This window comes from Acanthochromis polyacanthus, chromosome 7 (assembly GCF_021347895.1).
Source record: "Acanthochromis polyacanthus isolate Apoly-LR-REF ecotype Palm Island chromosome 7, KAUST_Apoly_ChrSc, whole genome shotgun sequence".
NCBI lineage: Eukaryota > Metazoa > Chordata > Actinopteri > Pomacentridae > Acanthochromis > Acanthochromis polyacanthus.
Window position 1 is genome coordinate 18,312,642 of NC_067119.1, and position 16,815 is coordinate 18,329,456.

At 39.6% G+C, this 16,815-nt stretch overlaps 1 protein-coding gene across 4 annotated transcripts in view; it reads left to right on the forward strand.

Annotated features, from left to right (window-relative positions):
- Positions 1–16,815, forward strand: part of pdlim5a (PDZ and LIM domain 5a) — a 70,829-nt gene that overhangs the window by 52,073 nt on the left and 1,941 nt on the right. For all 4 annotated transcript variants that reach the window (XM_051951155.1, XM_051951154.1, XM_022211237.2 and 1 more), the window contains 5 exons: positions 7,444–7,526; positions 10,300–10,501; positions 13,371–13,551; positions 15,058–15,178; positions 16,578–16,693. In XM_051951155.1, coding sequence (XP_051807115.1) covers positions 7,444–7,526; positions 10,300–10,501; positions 13,371–13,551; positions 15,058–15,178; positions 16,578–16,693 — 703 coding nt within the window. The remainder of the gene's footprint in view (positions 1–7,443; positions 7,527–10,299; positions 10,502–13,370; positions 13,552–15,057; positions 15,179–16,577; positions 16,694–16,815) is intronic.

The following is a 16,815-nucleotide window of genomic DNA, read 5'->3' on the forward strand; positions in this document are numbered from 1 at the left end:
GGTTTCCTCCCACAGTCCAAGAATATGCTGAGGTTAATTGGTAACTCTAAATTGTCCATAGGTATTGGTGATGTCTGTCTCTCTATGTAGCCCTGTGATAGAATGGTGACCTGTCCAGGACGTCCCCTGCCTTCACCTGAAGTCAGCTGGGATAAGCTCCAGCCCCCCCGCGACCGAAATGAGGATTAAGCAGTGTATAGATAATGGATGGATGGATGTTTAGAAATGTACTTATTTTTAACCCTCAGCATAAACAGGGCCCACTGAACATGCCGTTCATGGCAATGAATAAGCCATGTTTATTCATACCATGCCAGCACCAAAAGACATGGTCCATATGTCTCTGCGGCGACAGTTCATACCAGCTATGACATTCTGTGGTCACTGTGAAACAACTTGGCAGCATCTCACAGAGATCAGTCATTGGTTGGTGAACACAACTTTACACACTTAAACCATGAAATATGAAAAATGTGTGTGTACATGTGTGAGAGTCTGAGTGGGTGTCTTCATGGATGAATGTATTTGTCACCGCATGAGTGTGAATGCACACGCGGGGATGATATAGTGTGTGAGGACTGAATTTGATCCAAAGAATATCACAGTGCTCAATTATAGACCATCTGTTGTGTGGTGGAGAGAGCTGCTGGACAGCAGTCAGCTATGTTAATGGACCATTTGTTCAATGTTCAAATGAAGCAAACACATTTATGAGTTGCATAATACAAGTTCTTGCTCTAGCGACAGTACACAAGGGGTTACTTCATATATGTAAACACTTGGGGGGGTAACTGAAATGCACAATTTTTCCTCATTATCACTGAATACCAGAAAACAAGAAGTGTCATTATTAGGCAGCATACAGTCATGAAAATAGCCTTCAGATGAGACAAACACAGGGCCACAGCAGAGATGCATGTGTAACCAATTTAAATTGGATCACCTGAGAGTTCTTGGAGCACAGGCTGACCCAGATATATTGGTTCTGAAACCTGGCCTAGAGTATACATAACTGTTAGGTTTACTTACCTCACTAAAACTTGTACAAAATAGAGTTGGAAGAGTGGGTGGTGTAGCTGTGTGTGAAGTCATATGTTTCTGCTTTAAATGTTGTCACAATACTGCCTTATTTTAAATTTATTGCTGTGAAAGTTAACTTATCTTGTTAAGATTAATTATATGTAGTAATGTTTACAGACCACCCACATCTGTCTCTATTGCAATTGATAAATGAGTGGAATTACTTACTCAGAACAGTAACTCAGGCATGCTGGCTTTAGGTGACTTTATCCTAAATTGATCAGCAAATTATTTAAATATTCTAAAAGAAATAAGTGGCAGTTTGTCACTGCTTGTTGATCAGCAAGTCAGACCTAATCCGGTGATGCCTCAAAATGAAAACTGAGAACATAGATTTGACTCTGCCCTATAGGAGAGACAAAAATATTTTTCAGTTTTCACATTTAGCCATTATCACTCTCTAGATAGACATGTTAGACAATAAAGATCAAGCATTGCATTGTTATCAAAAGGAATTTTGTTGACAGTAATGTCATCTAAAATCCCAGATGTAGAATTAACATTGAAATATCTTACAGATTCATGACTGACTTACTGTCATTAGTAAACATCAGACTTTTAAAAATAATTAGATTTACATAGATCAAGATCCTGATTCACCACAGAACTATCAAGGGACGAAGCTCAGGCCCTAGCAAGGCGTATGTTGAAATAGAGGCATATTTTCTTTGGAAAAGCAAAAGCCACTTATCACAAAGGGTTAAATACAAAACAATAAATACACATATAAAGATCCTCTATATCTGTTCCTTATTTTGTTACATTTAATGCTTAATAAATAAGCGAACAGTTATTTGTTATGTTTTATACATGCATGTAACTGCTGCAGGGAACCTATTTGATATGGGATCTGCTCTTAATGAGAACCTTAATGTGCTCTCCTTAAATCGTACCTCTAAGTTCACCCTACAGGCCTCCACTTCCTCAGTTGTTAGCGAGGCACTTCAAGTTATCGATTTCAGGCAAGCAACTGGAGAGAATAAACTAGACTGTTATTTTTTTAAGCTCTGCACCCCATTTATTGCTGGACGAATTATGTGTATCTTTTTTTGGCCTTTTTTAGCCTTTATTATAGAGGACAGTGGAGAAAGACGGTAAAGGTGGGGAAAAAGAGTGAGGAAAGACATGCAGCAAATGGCTGTTGGTCAGACTCAAACCCATGGCCGCTGCATCTGGGATTATAGCCCTTGTTTATAGGTCACCCGCTCAACCAGTGCCACAAACTATGCATCTCTTTAAGCCCTCCATTTCTACTGGATCTGCAATCTGCACATGTAGTGCCTCTGCATAAAATTATCATAATAATGATCTAAATAACTATCGGCCAATTTCCAAGCTGTTCTGTCTTGTTAATGTCCTGGAGTCATTAGTTGATAATCATCTCAAATCAGTCCTCTTAAGAAATGCTGTTTGAAGTCCAAATTAATCTGTTGTCAGAGTTAAACATAGCACTGTCACTGATATTTCTTTAGTTTTAAATGATATTTAATCTGCTGTTGACAGAGAGAAATATCATGCTGCTCTGTCTAATGTTTTAACCCAAGGATCTGATACTACTGATCATGCTCTGCTCCTATAGAAACTGTGTGATAATGATTTTGATTGCTATTTTAACATTTGTAAATGGTTTCAGAAGAACTTTTTCCATAGACAGCGATGTGTGATAGCAATAAAAGATCCTTCTGTATTTTTACCATTGTCAGAGGGGGTTCTACAAGGTCCTATTCTGGGTCCTTTCAAGTTCACAGTTTATATTACCAACTTGGCATCCTCTGTAACAATTATTTTCTGTAAATGACACTTGAAAACACTCCTGAATGGAAACAATACTAAATATAAGCAATTCTCCTGAGCCAGAAACATTAAGGACAACAATTTGCACATTGTCACTCTGAATAGATATTGTATGAAGACAGTCTCTGAGTATAAATATCTTGCTGTCTGGTTGGATCAAAAAGTTACAGTTAAATTCTTCATTGACACAGATGTCAGCAAGCTATAATAAACAACCAGATATTTGTACAGAAACAGAGATAATATTCTCATGCTCAGCAGGAAGCATATAATTGAAGCTGTCTTCTTGTCTGGGTCATTATTAGGCAGTGTATGGTACAGAACCGAGTTCAGACAACACAAACGAGAACAACAGTAGAGATGCAGATAAGAGCACTGATAGGGAAACGATGCAGTAAATATGTATACTGTTCAAGGTTGCACTCTGTTACTGCTTAAAAAGAGTAGAATACAAAAGAAGAGCAGGAGAGAAAGACAGATAAAGAAAAATCAATCTATTCCTCTCCCTCCTTCCTCCAATCCTTCTGTAATTATTCCTCCTAGTTGACAGGGTTCATATGTGACCATTGCATCCAGATGGTCAACAATCTAACAGGCTGCTATTTAATCAGTAACAAACTGCAGAGCTCTCCACAAAACCAATCAGAGTCTTCCAGAATACAATCAACTTCACATGTAATTGGCCTGATTGGTGGAGAATATTAATGAGCTGCACTGTAACTGGTTCTAATGAATGAAGGGCTGGGGAGCATCTTATTTCCTGCTCTATTTGTCACCTGTTGTTAACCAATTACCATGGCTAATGTGAATGAATGCTGTTAGCTTGTTGGCTAAGATAATTCAAATAGATGGCACTGCAGTTTCTAATCTCAGAGTTTAACAGCCTAATGGCATGATGGCGATGAGGTTTTTCCTGTTCTTTTCAGGGCCATTCTGCTTGATATCTTGATGCCCGCTGATGCATCTACTTCTGTTTTTATGTGGATATAATTATGAATTTAGCTTGACTAATTAGTGGAAAACTTGCTCATTTACTTGCCCAGTTCACTTGCTTTCCTACCTTTGTTTTTACTTAAGGCGGCAACCTGGGGGTCAGAACCTCTGAAGCAGTTTAAGATAAATGTCCATCAAGTGACAGCCTGTTTAAATCTATAAGAAAGAAAAATATTCAACCAGACACAATAAGTAGATTTTTTTTTCTCAAAAAATCGGAGAATAAACATTCTAAAATCTGAAAGTAAGCAGTCTGTGGGACATCCTTTGCTTACCATGCAATCACAGTGTTTGTAGCCTAGCTAGAGACCTTTTTTGCAAGTCATCGTTTCTTTCTTCCCCTTAACTGTTTACTGTGAAAGCATTGGAAATAACGCACTGCAGAATACACAGATGGAGGTATTTTAGAGGACTACAGATTTTTTTATACCCATTTTTACTAATGTAAGAACCCCAAGTCAGGAATGAAAGTACTGCTAGTCTATGCGAAATTTTAAGAATACATTTTTAAAGAGGTCTAATGGAAGTGCAGCCCATGTCTACACTGGACTGCTTTTAGTTTTGTCTCTGCCTGCAGATACAAGATATGTAAACCAGCCCTCTGCCTCCTCCTTTGAGACTGATGATATACAAAATGATAAGCTGATAATGAGAATGAAGAGAGATGTTCTGCAGCCTGACAGTCTCTTTCCTTTAGAGAGTACTTAGATTAGGACTGCACCGGCTATACGCTGATTAGCGGGAATCAATGCTAACACAACAGGCCACTGGGTGCATTTATCACAATTCCTGTCGTTTCACTGTAGCTCGTGTGTCTCGTGTTTATAAGAGTGTATATTAATCACATACCTTTATAACCATTTATCTCTTGAGTCACAGCTCACATTTCCAGCTTACATCTTCTGTGTGAGTGCATGCAAATATGACAGGAGTGGGGATGCCATTTTTGACAGCCATCTTTGTGTTTAAGTGTTGTCTTTATTTTTGTGACATTTTTCTCCTCACATCAAAGGGTGTCTTGGCATCAATCTGCCACAGAAGAAGGGGACCTTTTCTTATCCTCTCCTGTCAATGCTGTCTATATCTTTAGGTAAATTTATTGTCACCTTTCCTCACCTATCTCTCACATATTCCACAACTACAATTTTCCATAGTTACACAGCTAAAAGTGTTCATTCAGAAAGTTTGAATCACTGATTTCAGTCCTGTATGGGGAACTGAGTGAACCACTGCACTGTAGGAATCGTTAAACGCTATGGATGTCTCATCTGTTCAAAAAAACCCCTGTGGCCCAAAAATGTTACAGCAGCGAAACACAGTGCTTCTACTAAGGTGAAGGCAGCACACACAGGTGTGACATTCTACGTCTACCTTTTGCTCTTCTCACTTTTTATAGTCTCTGTCATTTTGGCTTTCTGTCTGTCTCTCTCTCTCTCTCTCTCTCTCTCTCTCTCTCTCTCTCTCTCTCTTTCAGTTCTTCTGTTTCACTCTTTCGTTCTCACTCACACAAAATACGGGCACAACTCAGTGTAACTATGACTGCAGTTGCCATAACACTTGTCTCCCATGAGTCCCCTAACACGGAGGCACAAGGGGAAGACAGCAGTGATCCAACTGTTGGCAATGACTACAACTTTGCATTATGGTTGTAATATGTCTGGGGAGATACTGTTGGCCCACCCAGGCTACTCAGCTGGCGCTTGTGAACACACACACACTTTATGTTATACAGATTCATTTCAAAAGGCAGTGAAGAGGTTTGAGGCCTTTGGGCCACATTTGATTGAAGGTCAGAGATGTTTTGATCACATCCAGCTCAACAGCTGGATCTAGTCTGACAGGAAGTTAACCAGAAACATAAACTCAAACCAAACCTGCAAAAATACTTCAGTGTAAAGTCAAACAATAAAATTTGTGATATCTTCTAAATCAACCATATGCATAAATAACTGCACATTATGTATTAGACTATTCATAATATCAGATGTTGTGGTCAGTGACAAGTAATGGACAATCAATCTAGAGAACCAACTTTTCTGTGATGGAAATGTATCCCAGTAACACTGCTCTCAGTTAAAGAAAGAAAATGTTACCTTATATGTAGATCTGAGACAATGTTTGTCCAAATAAGAGCGTTGTCGTGTGGAAAATGTCTTTAGCAAGCCGAACATTTGCGTCATGTGGGAGTATTTTGCTGGGAGACACATGTTTACCTTACAAGAAAACATTTTGACACAGGAGAGACTGTGTGACCCTCAGAAGGAATACAATGCCCTCGGAAAATATGAGTTGTCTGAGGTCTTGCTTTCTAAGACCTTGGGCGAGTCACAGATATTATATGTTTACATTCCTTTGGAGACAAGATGTGGCACCATGTGCCACAGCAATGTTCATCAAATGATGACTAAAAACCTTTCATTGGTCTATGCTTAGCTCAGTTTATCTGTTTTGTGCAATGAGATGAAAAATATGACTTGTCCCATTCGGTCATTTTCTCTACTTCATGATTTGAATTAGTGTTCTGGCATCATTTGATGTGACCACCACTAAATTTTACTACTGAGCCTCTTAAAGTTAATTATCCTTTGACCCAAATGTGAAATTGAGTTTTATTTCTTGCGAACTCATGAGAATCAGCTGCCAATGTGGCCTTGGAGGGTAATTCAGTTTGTCTCTCCATGACCTCAATCAAGTGCCCAAAGCCTTCCATTCTGAATTAAGAGTATTTATTTAATATAAAGGTAGGACATAATAGTGTTTACTTGTGTACACAATAATTGCAAAACATCTATAAATTATTCACTGAATGGAGTAAAATGAATGTGGTTAGATTCTGCACTGTACAATGAGGACTCTGTCTCTCAATTATTGAGACTGGTAGTCTGACATCTGTCCACAGTCTATGAAGAATGGGCACTTTTTCACATTATGCCATGCTGTATTTCACTCTACTGAAGTCAGTTACTCTCAATTGAGTCATCCAAATTAATATTCTGGCATCAGTTTTGAATGGGTGTGCTACATTATTAGTGCTTTGTAAACCCACTCGTCTCTTATCCATCATCGGGCCTGTGGCCTGGACTGTGTCCTGCCATGAATGTGGCACATGGGCAATGTTTCTGGGTGAACTGTTCTCGCTAGGAGGAAGTGCACTATGAAGTTGAGTACTGTACTGTTTTGGCTGTAGCTGCATTGTGTGTTTTGGTTGGTACTATACCGTCTCTGCTCTGTCAGCAGGTAGGTGGTCTGGACTCTGTCTTATTTTATTTTGACAGGATCTCTGGAAAATTGACTGTGTTGGTGATTTTTTATTTTTATTTTAACAAGCCATGAGTAAAGTGAGCTATCAAAGAGATAACATGTAAACTAACACAAATACTACACTGTACATGCACATTTGACTGAGCAGGATGTAAATATTAACTGTCTATCATTTAAGCATTGCAGAGTTTGTTTAACATTAAATGTGCAGCAACGCTGGATTCTGTACAGTTTTGTTTATGTCAGTTTGATGTTAAATAATCTTACTATATTTTATCACTTAATATTTAAATATCACTGTGTTTGTCTGCACAGTGATGAGAGTGAGGAACCTCAACTCAACACCCACGAGTCTGCAGCTGTCAAGACGATGATCAAAGGACCTGCTACAGCTCAAGGTAAACACCCTATGTGTTCTCTCTTGTCCGTTAGTGATTGCAGCATATCTGAAGTGTTTTTCATGTGCTTTATTCACTCCCTCACACATTCACAATAAGTAGTGGTTACAGTTATTGCCAGCTGTCATTTTTCACCCTGTACAAAATGTGGTTTATGGACTGTGCAGCAAGACACAATTGGCATGTCTCCTGGTTACTGGCTGAAATTGTGAGCACATATTAAAGAGTGTAGTATACATGGTGCATGGGTTTCAGTGACTAAAATACATATAGCTCATCCTGCCAAGGCTGCATGAAATCTTTTCAATAGTACATTAAAAATGCTGCCAAATCTAACAAAAGTATGTCTGTATGACTGTGTGTGAGTTGTTTTAACTGTAGGCATGTTGCGGTATTTTTTTTAGTAAATTAACTGGCGGAATATAATCAGACTGAGGTGCCTGAACTGTTTTCTTAGTAGAAGTCACGGGGAATGCATGTATACCCAAAATGAGGACTTCCCCAAATAGAATCCCTAAAATAACCCTTCATTTAGGAATTGAACTAAATCTTCTTTTAAGTATACATTTTGATTGATTAATATGTTCCCCCCTCATAGTTAAAAATGTTTTTTTTCTCCTCACACAAAAAAATGTTTGGTTCCCAATCCTGCCATAGTGTGAAACTGATTTACGACTGTTGGATTGAATGTTGTTACAGCCAGTTAGGAGGGGGAAAGAGGCTTATTTTCCATGGTTGAAGCGTGACATATGTTGTGAAATAGGTCATTGCAGACTTTCCTTTCCTTTTCTCGTGTTTTTCCTCTGTGGAAGGCCATTAAGCAGGCGAGAAGGCCCACTTCAGCCTGTGGCGCCTTCCTCAGTCACATGTGCAGCAGGTCTACTTTGTCAGAAAGACAATATTTATTGAAGGGGACCTGTCGGGAGTTATGAATAAAGTTTTAAAAGCAAGGCACAGAGCTGCAGTATAATGCCCATATTCCATCAATACTCAACCCGTAGAGTCTGACAGTGATTATCTGTTCTGTGCATTATTCTCTTTATCATGTACATACTTCTGATTTCTTTGCATACATATCAGTTCATTTTCAAACAAATGTGTCCTTTTTTTAGACCAACAAGCCTCAGTCTCAGCTTTTGGCCCAACACAAGTCCTCAACTCTCCTCTGCTTTAAATCTGATGTAACAGCTCCTCAACAAAAATCATAAATGTAGTCACTTACCCAGAGACCCAAGCTCATGAAAATATACTGCCGGTCATATAGTGCCTCAGCAGCAGTAAGCCACTGGGCCGTTTTGAATCTTGAGCTGCCAGTAAAGACACCAGGGCTTCAGTGTCCGGCTTGTTGCAAATGCCCACTGTAAAAACACTGTTAGCACTGTTCAAATTTAAAAACACACTAATGCAGTCATGTGCATTTGTCACTTGTCTGCGCTCTTCAATCCTTCAGCAGCTTCACCGTCTGCATGCAGCTTTATGAAATGCAAGCAGAAACATCATGTTTTGTAAAACGGCTCTCCCGAAACTTCAAAATGCTGTTTTAGTCTCATTTATTACTGTCAGAGGCACATTTCAACTTAAGTCCTCTGATTTATTTTTTTTTTATGATGATGGTTTAAATGATCACTGTTATAGCCTCTACATAGCCTAGCTGCGCTAGACAACCCACGGCAACGAATTTAATTCTCAGCCAGGGTGGGTCTAGTTACCCTCCATAAGGCTCAAGGTTGGATGCTCCTAAAACTGGCCGGACGAATCACCATGAAGTGTAGAGTCAGAAGGCGGGCGTAACTAAGTGACGACAGAGGCGCGACGATTCTGACAGAAACAACCGGAAACAACTAGCCGTGCCGTGCTAGACAACCCACGGCAACGAATTTAATTCTCTGCTAGAGTCGACAACAAAAACGACAACAGTCGTTGAGCTCCATTAGCACCGACTCTGAATAATCTTTCTGTTAACATGTCTGTAATATACTTGAGCTTCACCCATTGACTGTTTAAATAAGGCTTCCCTGAACTACTGCATCCTCTGATTTTCGGTGCTCTAGGAGCCTATTCGTTGCGCTGATTGGTTGTATACCTACCCAATTGCTGCAGAGTGATTTGATAGACAACCTTTTAGCCCGCCTCCCTCCCTGTCAAGCGTGCCTACACCCTTGCGTTTTCAGAGCATGGGTCTAGCGCGGCTAGGCTAGCCTCTACATTTATTTTAAACCCAGTCCTGTCACTTAATCAACTGACAGACGTTAATATGGCATTTGATGATAGATCCAAGCTCCAATTGTAACCTTTCTCTCACCATTAACTCATACAAAAACATCAATATTTATATTTATAGTGTGGAGATCAAAAGGCCAAGCTACATGTTTCGCCAGGTGTCTGGGTTTTAGCAGAGGGAGTGTCCTGGTAGTCTGTGTGTGTGTTGTGTGTGTTTGGTCATGTGTATACATGCACACACACTATAGGAATGTGTGTTGAAAGTTTAAATATTCAGTGTTTTGCTAGAGATTGATGTGGTGAATCCATAGCTGTGACAACAGTAGTCAGCCAGCTGCTTATACCACCATGACACCTGCTGGGTGTATAGTCAGAGCGGGCAGAGGTCAAATAACTTACAAACCTGGAAAGAAAACAGTCACACACATCCACATACCATTGTGATGCCACGAGTGCTTTCTTTTTTGAGTTTATATTTAGATATCTTTCCTTTTACAGTCTCTGCTCCTCTGGTTCTTAATACAGCCTTTTATTTCTCCTCCACTACTCACAGGTCGTCGTCCTCAGACCGGTTTAATCACTCCATCTTTTGGTATGAAGGGTAATGGCAGCACCAGCGTCCCACTGGGTCCTGCCCCAGCTCGACCTGTTCCTCAACCCCACCCTAAAGATGAGGACACCCTGGTCCAGATGGCAGAACATATTCCTGCTGGGACTCGTACACCAATGTGCGCCCACTGCAACATGGTCATCAGGTGACGGACCAATACTGTGGCTAGTATTCGGGTCAATTATTAGCTTAAACATAGCCTCAAATACATGCACTGTATTGTATTTGTAACATATTTTTTCTTTAGTTAACCACTCAGTCCATTTGTTTTCCTTCAACTAATTATTTTACAGTGCACTCATGTCAAAAATGTTTAAAGGCATTTATTTTATTTTAGTAACTGTGTAGTCACTAGTGATCTGAGGTACATAACTTTGTTTTTGACAACAGCATGCCGGGATTTCCAGTTGAACCTCATGCGCTCTGACTAACAGCAGTCCCAGGAAAAGTTGGGACTGGTGAGGGAATTTCTTCTAGTTACCTCAGCTGCCTTGACCCTGCTCCTATAAATGCAGTTATTTTTCTTTTCTTGAAAACATTTGCACTCAGCTGCTTCAGCCATGGCTTGAATCAGGACTTCCAAAAGCTCATGAGTGCACTGCAAATCTTTAGTTTGCACAGAAACAGAACTATTCCAGCTGAAAAACTCCAATAAAAAGGATGGCGATACCACAGCTCTCAATTCGTGCTCCACTGCAAAATAGTGGGTATAACTCAAGAATGCAACTGTAATTATCAATTGAGCTGTCAATTTATAAAAAGTCGCCATATAAACATGAAATATATCAGTATAGACTGAGGAAAAATATGATTTTCTAAAAACAATAATTCTGACAAAATATAATAAAGTAAAAGTAAAAAAAATCCTAATTCATAAATTACAAAAAAATATTTTTGTGTGTTTGTTAAAGGTGAGCTACATGGTGACACACTGAAAGACTGCTTCACACAATATGATTCTATTATATGTTTGATCTTCTTTATACAGTGTTTGTCCCAATATATGCAATAGCATCCCAGGAATTTGAAGGCTAACAAAGAAACGATCTATCATTATTGCACAAGGATCATTATGGGTAGCAGTCTGCTTAATTTAAATACTATGAATGGAGAATCCATGGGCTATGCCATCAGGAATGAAGGAGACTGTCATTACTATTTATAGTTAAAGCTGTAAAAGAGACAGTGCACATGCATGATGTTTAGTTCCATCATATCATGACCATATACTGCTTGCAGAGGAATAATAGGGGTGGCATGGCTCAGTGGGTAGAGTGGCCGTCTTGCAACCGAAGGGTTGCCGGTTCGATCCTCACCCCGTCGTGCTCGAGGTGTCCCTGAGCAAGACACCTAACCCCAAATTGTTCCTGATGGGGTCGTGGTTAGCACCTTGTATGGCAGCTTCCGCCATCAGTGTGTGAATGTGTGTGTGAATGGGTGAATGTGACGTATCATGTAAAGCGCGTTGGGTACCTTGCAGGTATAGTAAAGCGCTATATAAATACAGACCATTTACCATAATCCAAACAGATGCGATCTCTTCAACCTGACTGCACACACAACAGCTTTTACTCACACAAATTAAGAATGGGAAAGGAAATATGTCCACTCCTTAATTATTCATCACCTCAGTAAGGCACATAAAATAATTAACTTCTCACTAACTCGAGTAAACAATCTGTGTATGAAACTGTAGAAGAAGAGCTGACTGTAGTATGGATAAGGGTTAGGGGAATTAGGTTGCATCTGCTGTTGATCAAACTGTAGAATGATGCTGAACGCACACACACACACACACACACACACACACACACACACACACACACACACACACACACACACACACACACACACACACACACACACACACACACACACACACATACAGTATATTGAAACCACTTCTTTGTTTTTGTGTTGGGTCAGTTTGTCTGTTTCCAAATAAACGGTAATGTTTCAGTTTAAGAAATGACAATCTGATATGTAAGCACATGTGTAAGGCATGTGTTGCAAGGAAAAGGAAAAGTTGAAATCAAAGTGTTTTGTATTTAATGTGGGGGTAGAGCTGGTAAAAAGCGCATGATAGAAAAATATCTTAAGACTGCTTGATATGGAGTAGGAAACATGAATTGGAGTTTACAATTGCACAAAGTCACTATAAAAGTTTAAACAAAAGTTTTCCAGCCAGAGCTGCACACAAGGGCACATCTCTGAACTTCTCTTCCTCTCTCCTGTCTACCTCTCTTCTTGCCCTGACCCAAGCGTTATCTCGCAGATTGTGTCACCTAACATTACATATCACCAAGGATAGGGTTGCTCACATGCTAATGGCTGCCAGCTATCAGTGTGAGCTCAGATAAGCACAGCCATTGTGTGGAGTAAATTAGCCTCCCTTGTATTCCCACTTCACCTAATCATCAAAGTGGACAGGGCCAAGGTGCTGTCTGAGTGGAAGCAGGGGATGATGGTCACAGTGTTGAATTTCTAAAATGTGCTCCTCATTGCTGAAGCAGCTTATTGTGACTTGAATAGAATACAGAAACAATTCATCAATTAGTTGATAAAGAGAAATTTAATAAACAACAGTTTTAGTAATGCATTTATTGTTTTTTTAAAAATAATAATTAACAGTTAATTGGGTAAAAAGTTTAAATGAAGGAGAATCAGGACTTTAGAATATCACTTGCAGTCCTAAATACATTATTCTATTTACTGGCTTTTATTGTGAGGTTTTGGCTAATATTTAATTATCATTACAAGACATTCTAAACATTCTGATCAATTTACTCTATGTTCTTATATAGCAATATTAAAATGAACAGGAATATCAGGGGTAAATCATAATATAAGACAAGGAAGAAATGAAATGTGAAAGAGACAACTTGCAGAAGTTGGATTGAATTACTGTAAGAATGAATGTTGCATTGACATTCATACATTCATTTATTCATTAGTGGTTTGCATATTTTTTGACAAAAAGTTATCCTGTTGTCTTTCCTTCTTTTTCTTTCCAGAGGGCCGTTTTTGGTGGCGATGGGAAAATCATGGCATAAGGAGGAATTTAACTGCGCTCACTGCCGCACATCGCTAGCAGATGTTGGCTTTGTGGAGGAACAGGGATCTGTCCACTGTGAACACTGCTACGAAGAGTTCTTTGCTCCAACGTGCAGCCGCTGCCAGACCAAGATACTGGGGGTGAGTTTCTAAGTGGGGGAGGATGCAGTCTGAATGTAAAGAAGGTTGAAGGCTTCGCTCATGTTTATATTTTTTTTACATTTGTCTGAAGATTTTTTGTCAGTAAAAGCTACTGACTGTACGACTGGTCTTGACATTGTGTGTTTGGAAACCATAGTACTCCTCTGTGGCATTCAGTGCATTCCAGCTTCTGACTTGATTTGTTTTATGTTCTTATGTTTTCCCAGTTTTCTATAATGCTCTATTTAGTATGCAGCAGTTTGTACATCTGCGCCTCTATGTGAGGCTAATCTACATCAACTAGATTAACCACATGTCAGTGCAGTTCACTGCTTATTTTCACAATGGGCTGGCTGTATGCTGAAGGAATGAATAAAGAAGCTCGTTAGCCAACCCTACATAAACACAACTATATAGTATAATGTAGCACCCAAATGTCCATGCAGCTGTTGGTGTTTGTAAAAAATACATCCCACTTGGAGTCAAGGCTACATTACTAAAGGATCTGTTTCTGTGTTTACCTCCCCTTCACTGTGTCTCATTTCTTCTTTAGTATCTGACTGCCTTATCTCCCAACATGCAGCACTTTTACACTATGAAAAGACTACTCGTAGATTATAAAAGCTGCCAGGCCTGGATAAATAGTCATATAGCCTTGGCCATGCTCTATGCTAGCGATAGCATTTTAAAAAAGATTTCCATTGTCAGTAACTCCCTGTTGTTAGCAATCTGAAAGCAAATTATAAAGTGGCATAAAATGTGCAAATAGTGCTGCTATCAAAGGATCAATTACAGAAGGTTGCAACACTTTAGTTATCTCTAAAGATGCAGGACAAAATACACAGAGGACCAGTGCAGCAAAGCTGTAGAGCAATATCTATGGTGACCACCAATGAAACTCAGGAATGCAGTGTACGTTTGGGTGTTAGGAGAATTAGGCTTAGAGGCCCAGAGGCTGCAGGTGTAGCTTGAACCCAGAGTGTCAGGAAGCTGAAATCTCTCCTCTCATAGTAGCTCTGACATTCATCCCTCACATGTTCTAACCTCTTTAGCCTCAATCCCTTTCAACCCTCCATTTCTCACACATCTTCAACCAGCTTACAGCTTCTTATGAACCTGTTTTCTCACTCCCTCTCTCTTAATCCTTCATTTTTACCTCAGCCCACCAACCTTCCGTTGATTCCCTGTCCTGTCTTGTTCTCGCAGTTTAAGGGTGGGAAAGAAATCATAGTCTATTTTAAGCTGGGTCATGGGGCCCCACAAGAAAAAAAAAAGTCATTTTTAAGTGGGACATGTGAAAAGGACATACTGTAGGTAAGGCTGTGCTTTCCTGTGCAAAAGTTACATGTGTCCATTCTGATCCAACAGAGACTCATTATAAAAAAAGTGGTGATTTTGTTGACAAATGGCATTTACATCCCCCATAACAAAGGTAATACAGGGCCATTTATCTGAGAACTGCAAAATACCTCTAACTAATTGCATTGTTTGCATTTGTACCAATAGGAGGTGATAAATGCCCTCAAACAGACGTGGCACGTCTACTGCTTCCTGTGTGCTCGCTGTCAGCAGCCAATCAGAAACAACACCTTCCACCTGGAGGATGGAGAACCATACTGTGAGCAAGGTGAGCTATCATAACCAGAACTCACACTTGCCATACTTGTGAGGTATGTTTAGGTAAATGTTTTCTCTTGTTCAAAGTTTATTCACTCAAAATTCCACTGCAAAAGGCCCCCAGATGGCTCAACTGGTTGAGTGGGTGACCCATGAACAGGGGCTATAGTCCCCGACACAGCAGCCTGGGTGTGATTCCAGCTCACAGCCCTGTACTGCATGTCTTCCCCTCATTCTTCTCCCTACTTTCCTGTCTGCCTCTCAACTATACCTATCAAATAAAGCCAACAAAAGGCCAAAAAAAATCACTGCAATATGAAGTCCCACGTCTCTGTGGTAACAACATAACCATGGCTCAAAGAACAGGGAACTCAAACATGTTGTATTTGCAGTATGGCACCGATAAAATGCAATAAATCTTTAAAAAAAGTAGTAAAAACCTACAGTTAACTGAAAATCCTGGAATTAGCATGTACAGCATTTTACCAAGTGCACCCACAAATATGTACTGTGTATAGAAAAATAAGAAAAAAAACCATATTGTTTTAAGATATGTGTCTTCTAAAATGTTTTAAAATCAATCTAATCTCTGAAAATTTTTAATAAAGTGATATTATGTAATATTATCTTGGCAGTGTCCATTAGGCAATATCTGTTGTTACTGTGTGTTGGAGAATAAAGTACTATGTTCACACATAATGCAATAAATTTCAACCTCTTTATGTCTGTTATTGTAAAATACTGATAATGTTAGTGCCTCTAAATTGCCCATAGATGTGAATATGAAATGCCTGGCTGACTGATGACCTGTGCGGGACAAACCTCACCTCTCACCCAACTTCAGCTAGGATAGACTTTAAGTGGGTAAAGCGAATAGATGGATTAACTCTAATTAATTAGGCCCTTAAAACCAGCATTACGGCCAAGAACCAGATTAGTGCTGAGCAGTGAACTGTGGTGAATTGTGGAATATAATAAGCTCTAAATACCAGTTGGAAGCAGTGTTTGGACAAGTGTGGGTTAAGTGTACTGCGTGTCAGCATTTTTCTGACGTGGGACACCCTTGCCTACTCCCTGTAGGCTTGTGAATGTACATTTAAGTGCTACAAGACTACAAGTGTGGGTATTGTGTGGGTACCAAATGACTGTACAGCGTGCTGACTGGACACACTGACTATGGTGATAGGGCTGGGAGATACTTTTTCAGGCCGGAATGAAAGACAGCAAACAAATCTGTGCATAGAAAGACACAAGTAGTCTTCTGTTACAAATTGACTTCTAAAAGTTAGTTTCAGTAAAACTATGTGGCGTATCGTTCCGTGTGTAAAGCGTTTAAGTGTGTGGTTAAACGGACTGAAAATCCTGATTGGTTTATTTGATGTGTGACACCTTTCTTTGTCTGTAAAAAGACTTTTACAGCTTGTTTGGGACTGGCTGCCATGGCTGTGAGTTTCCCATCGAGGCTGGGGACAAATTCCTGGAGGCCCTTGGTTATACCTGGCACGACACCTGCTTTGTTTGTGCTGTAAGTAAATGCCATAGACACATAAAACAGTAAACTCACAATCATAACATAAACAGTAAACATTTGACTTGGACATCTTTGGACTGGAAGGGAAAACTAGTGCATCTACATGAAACAAACAT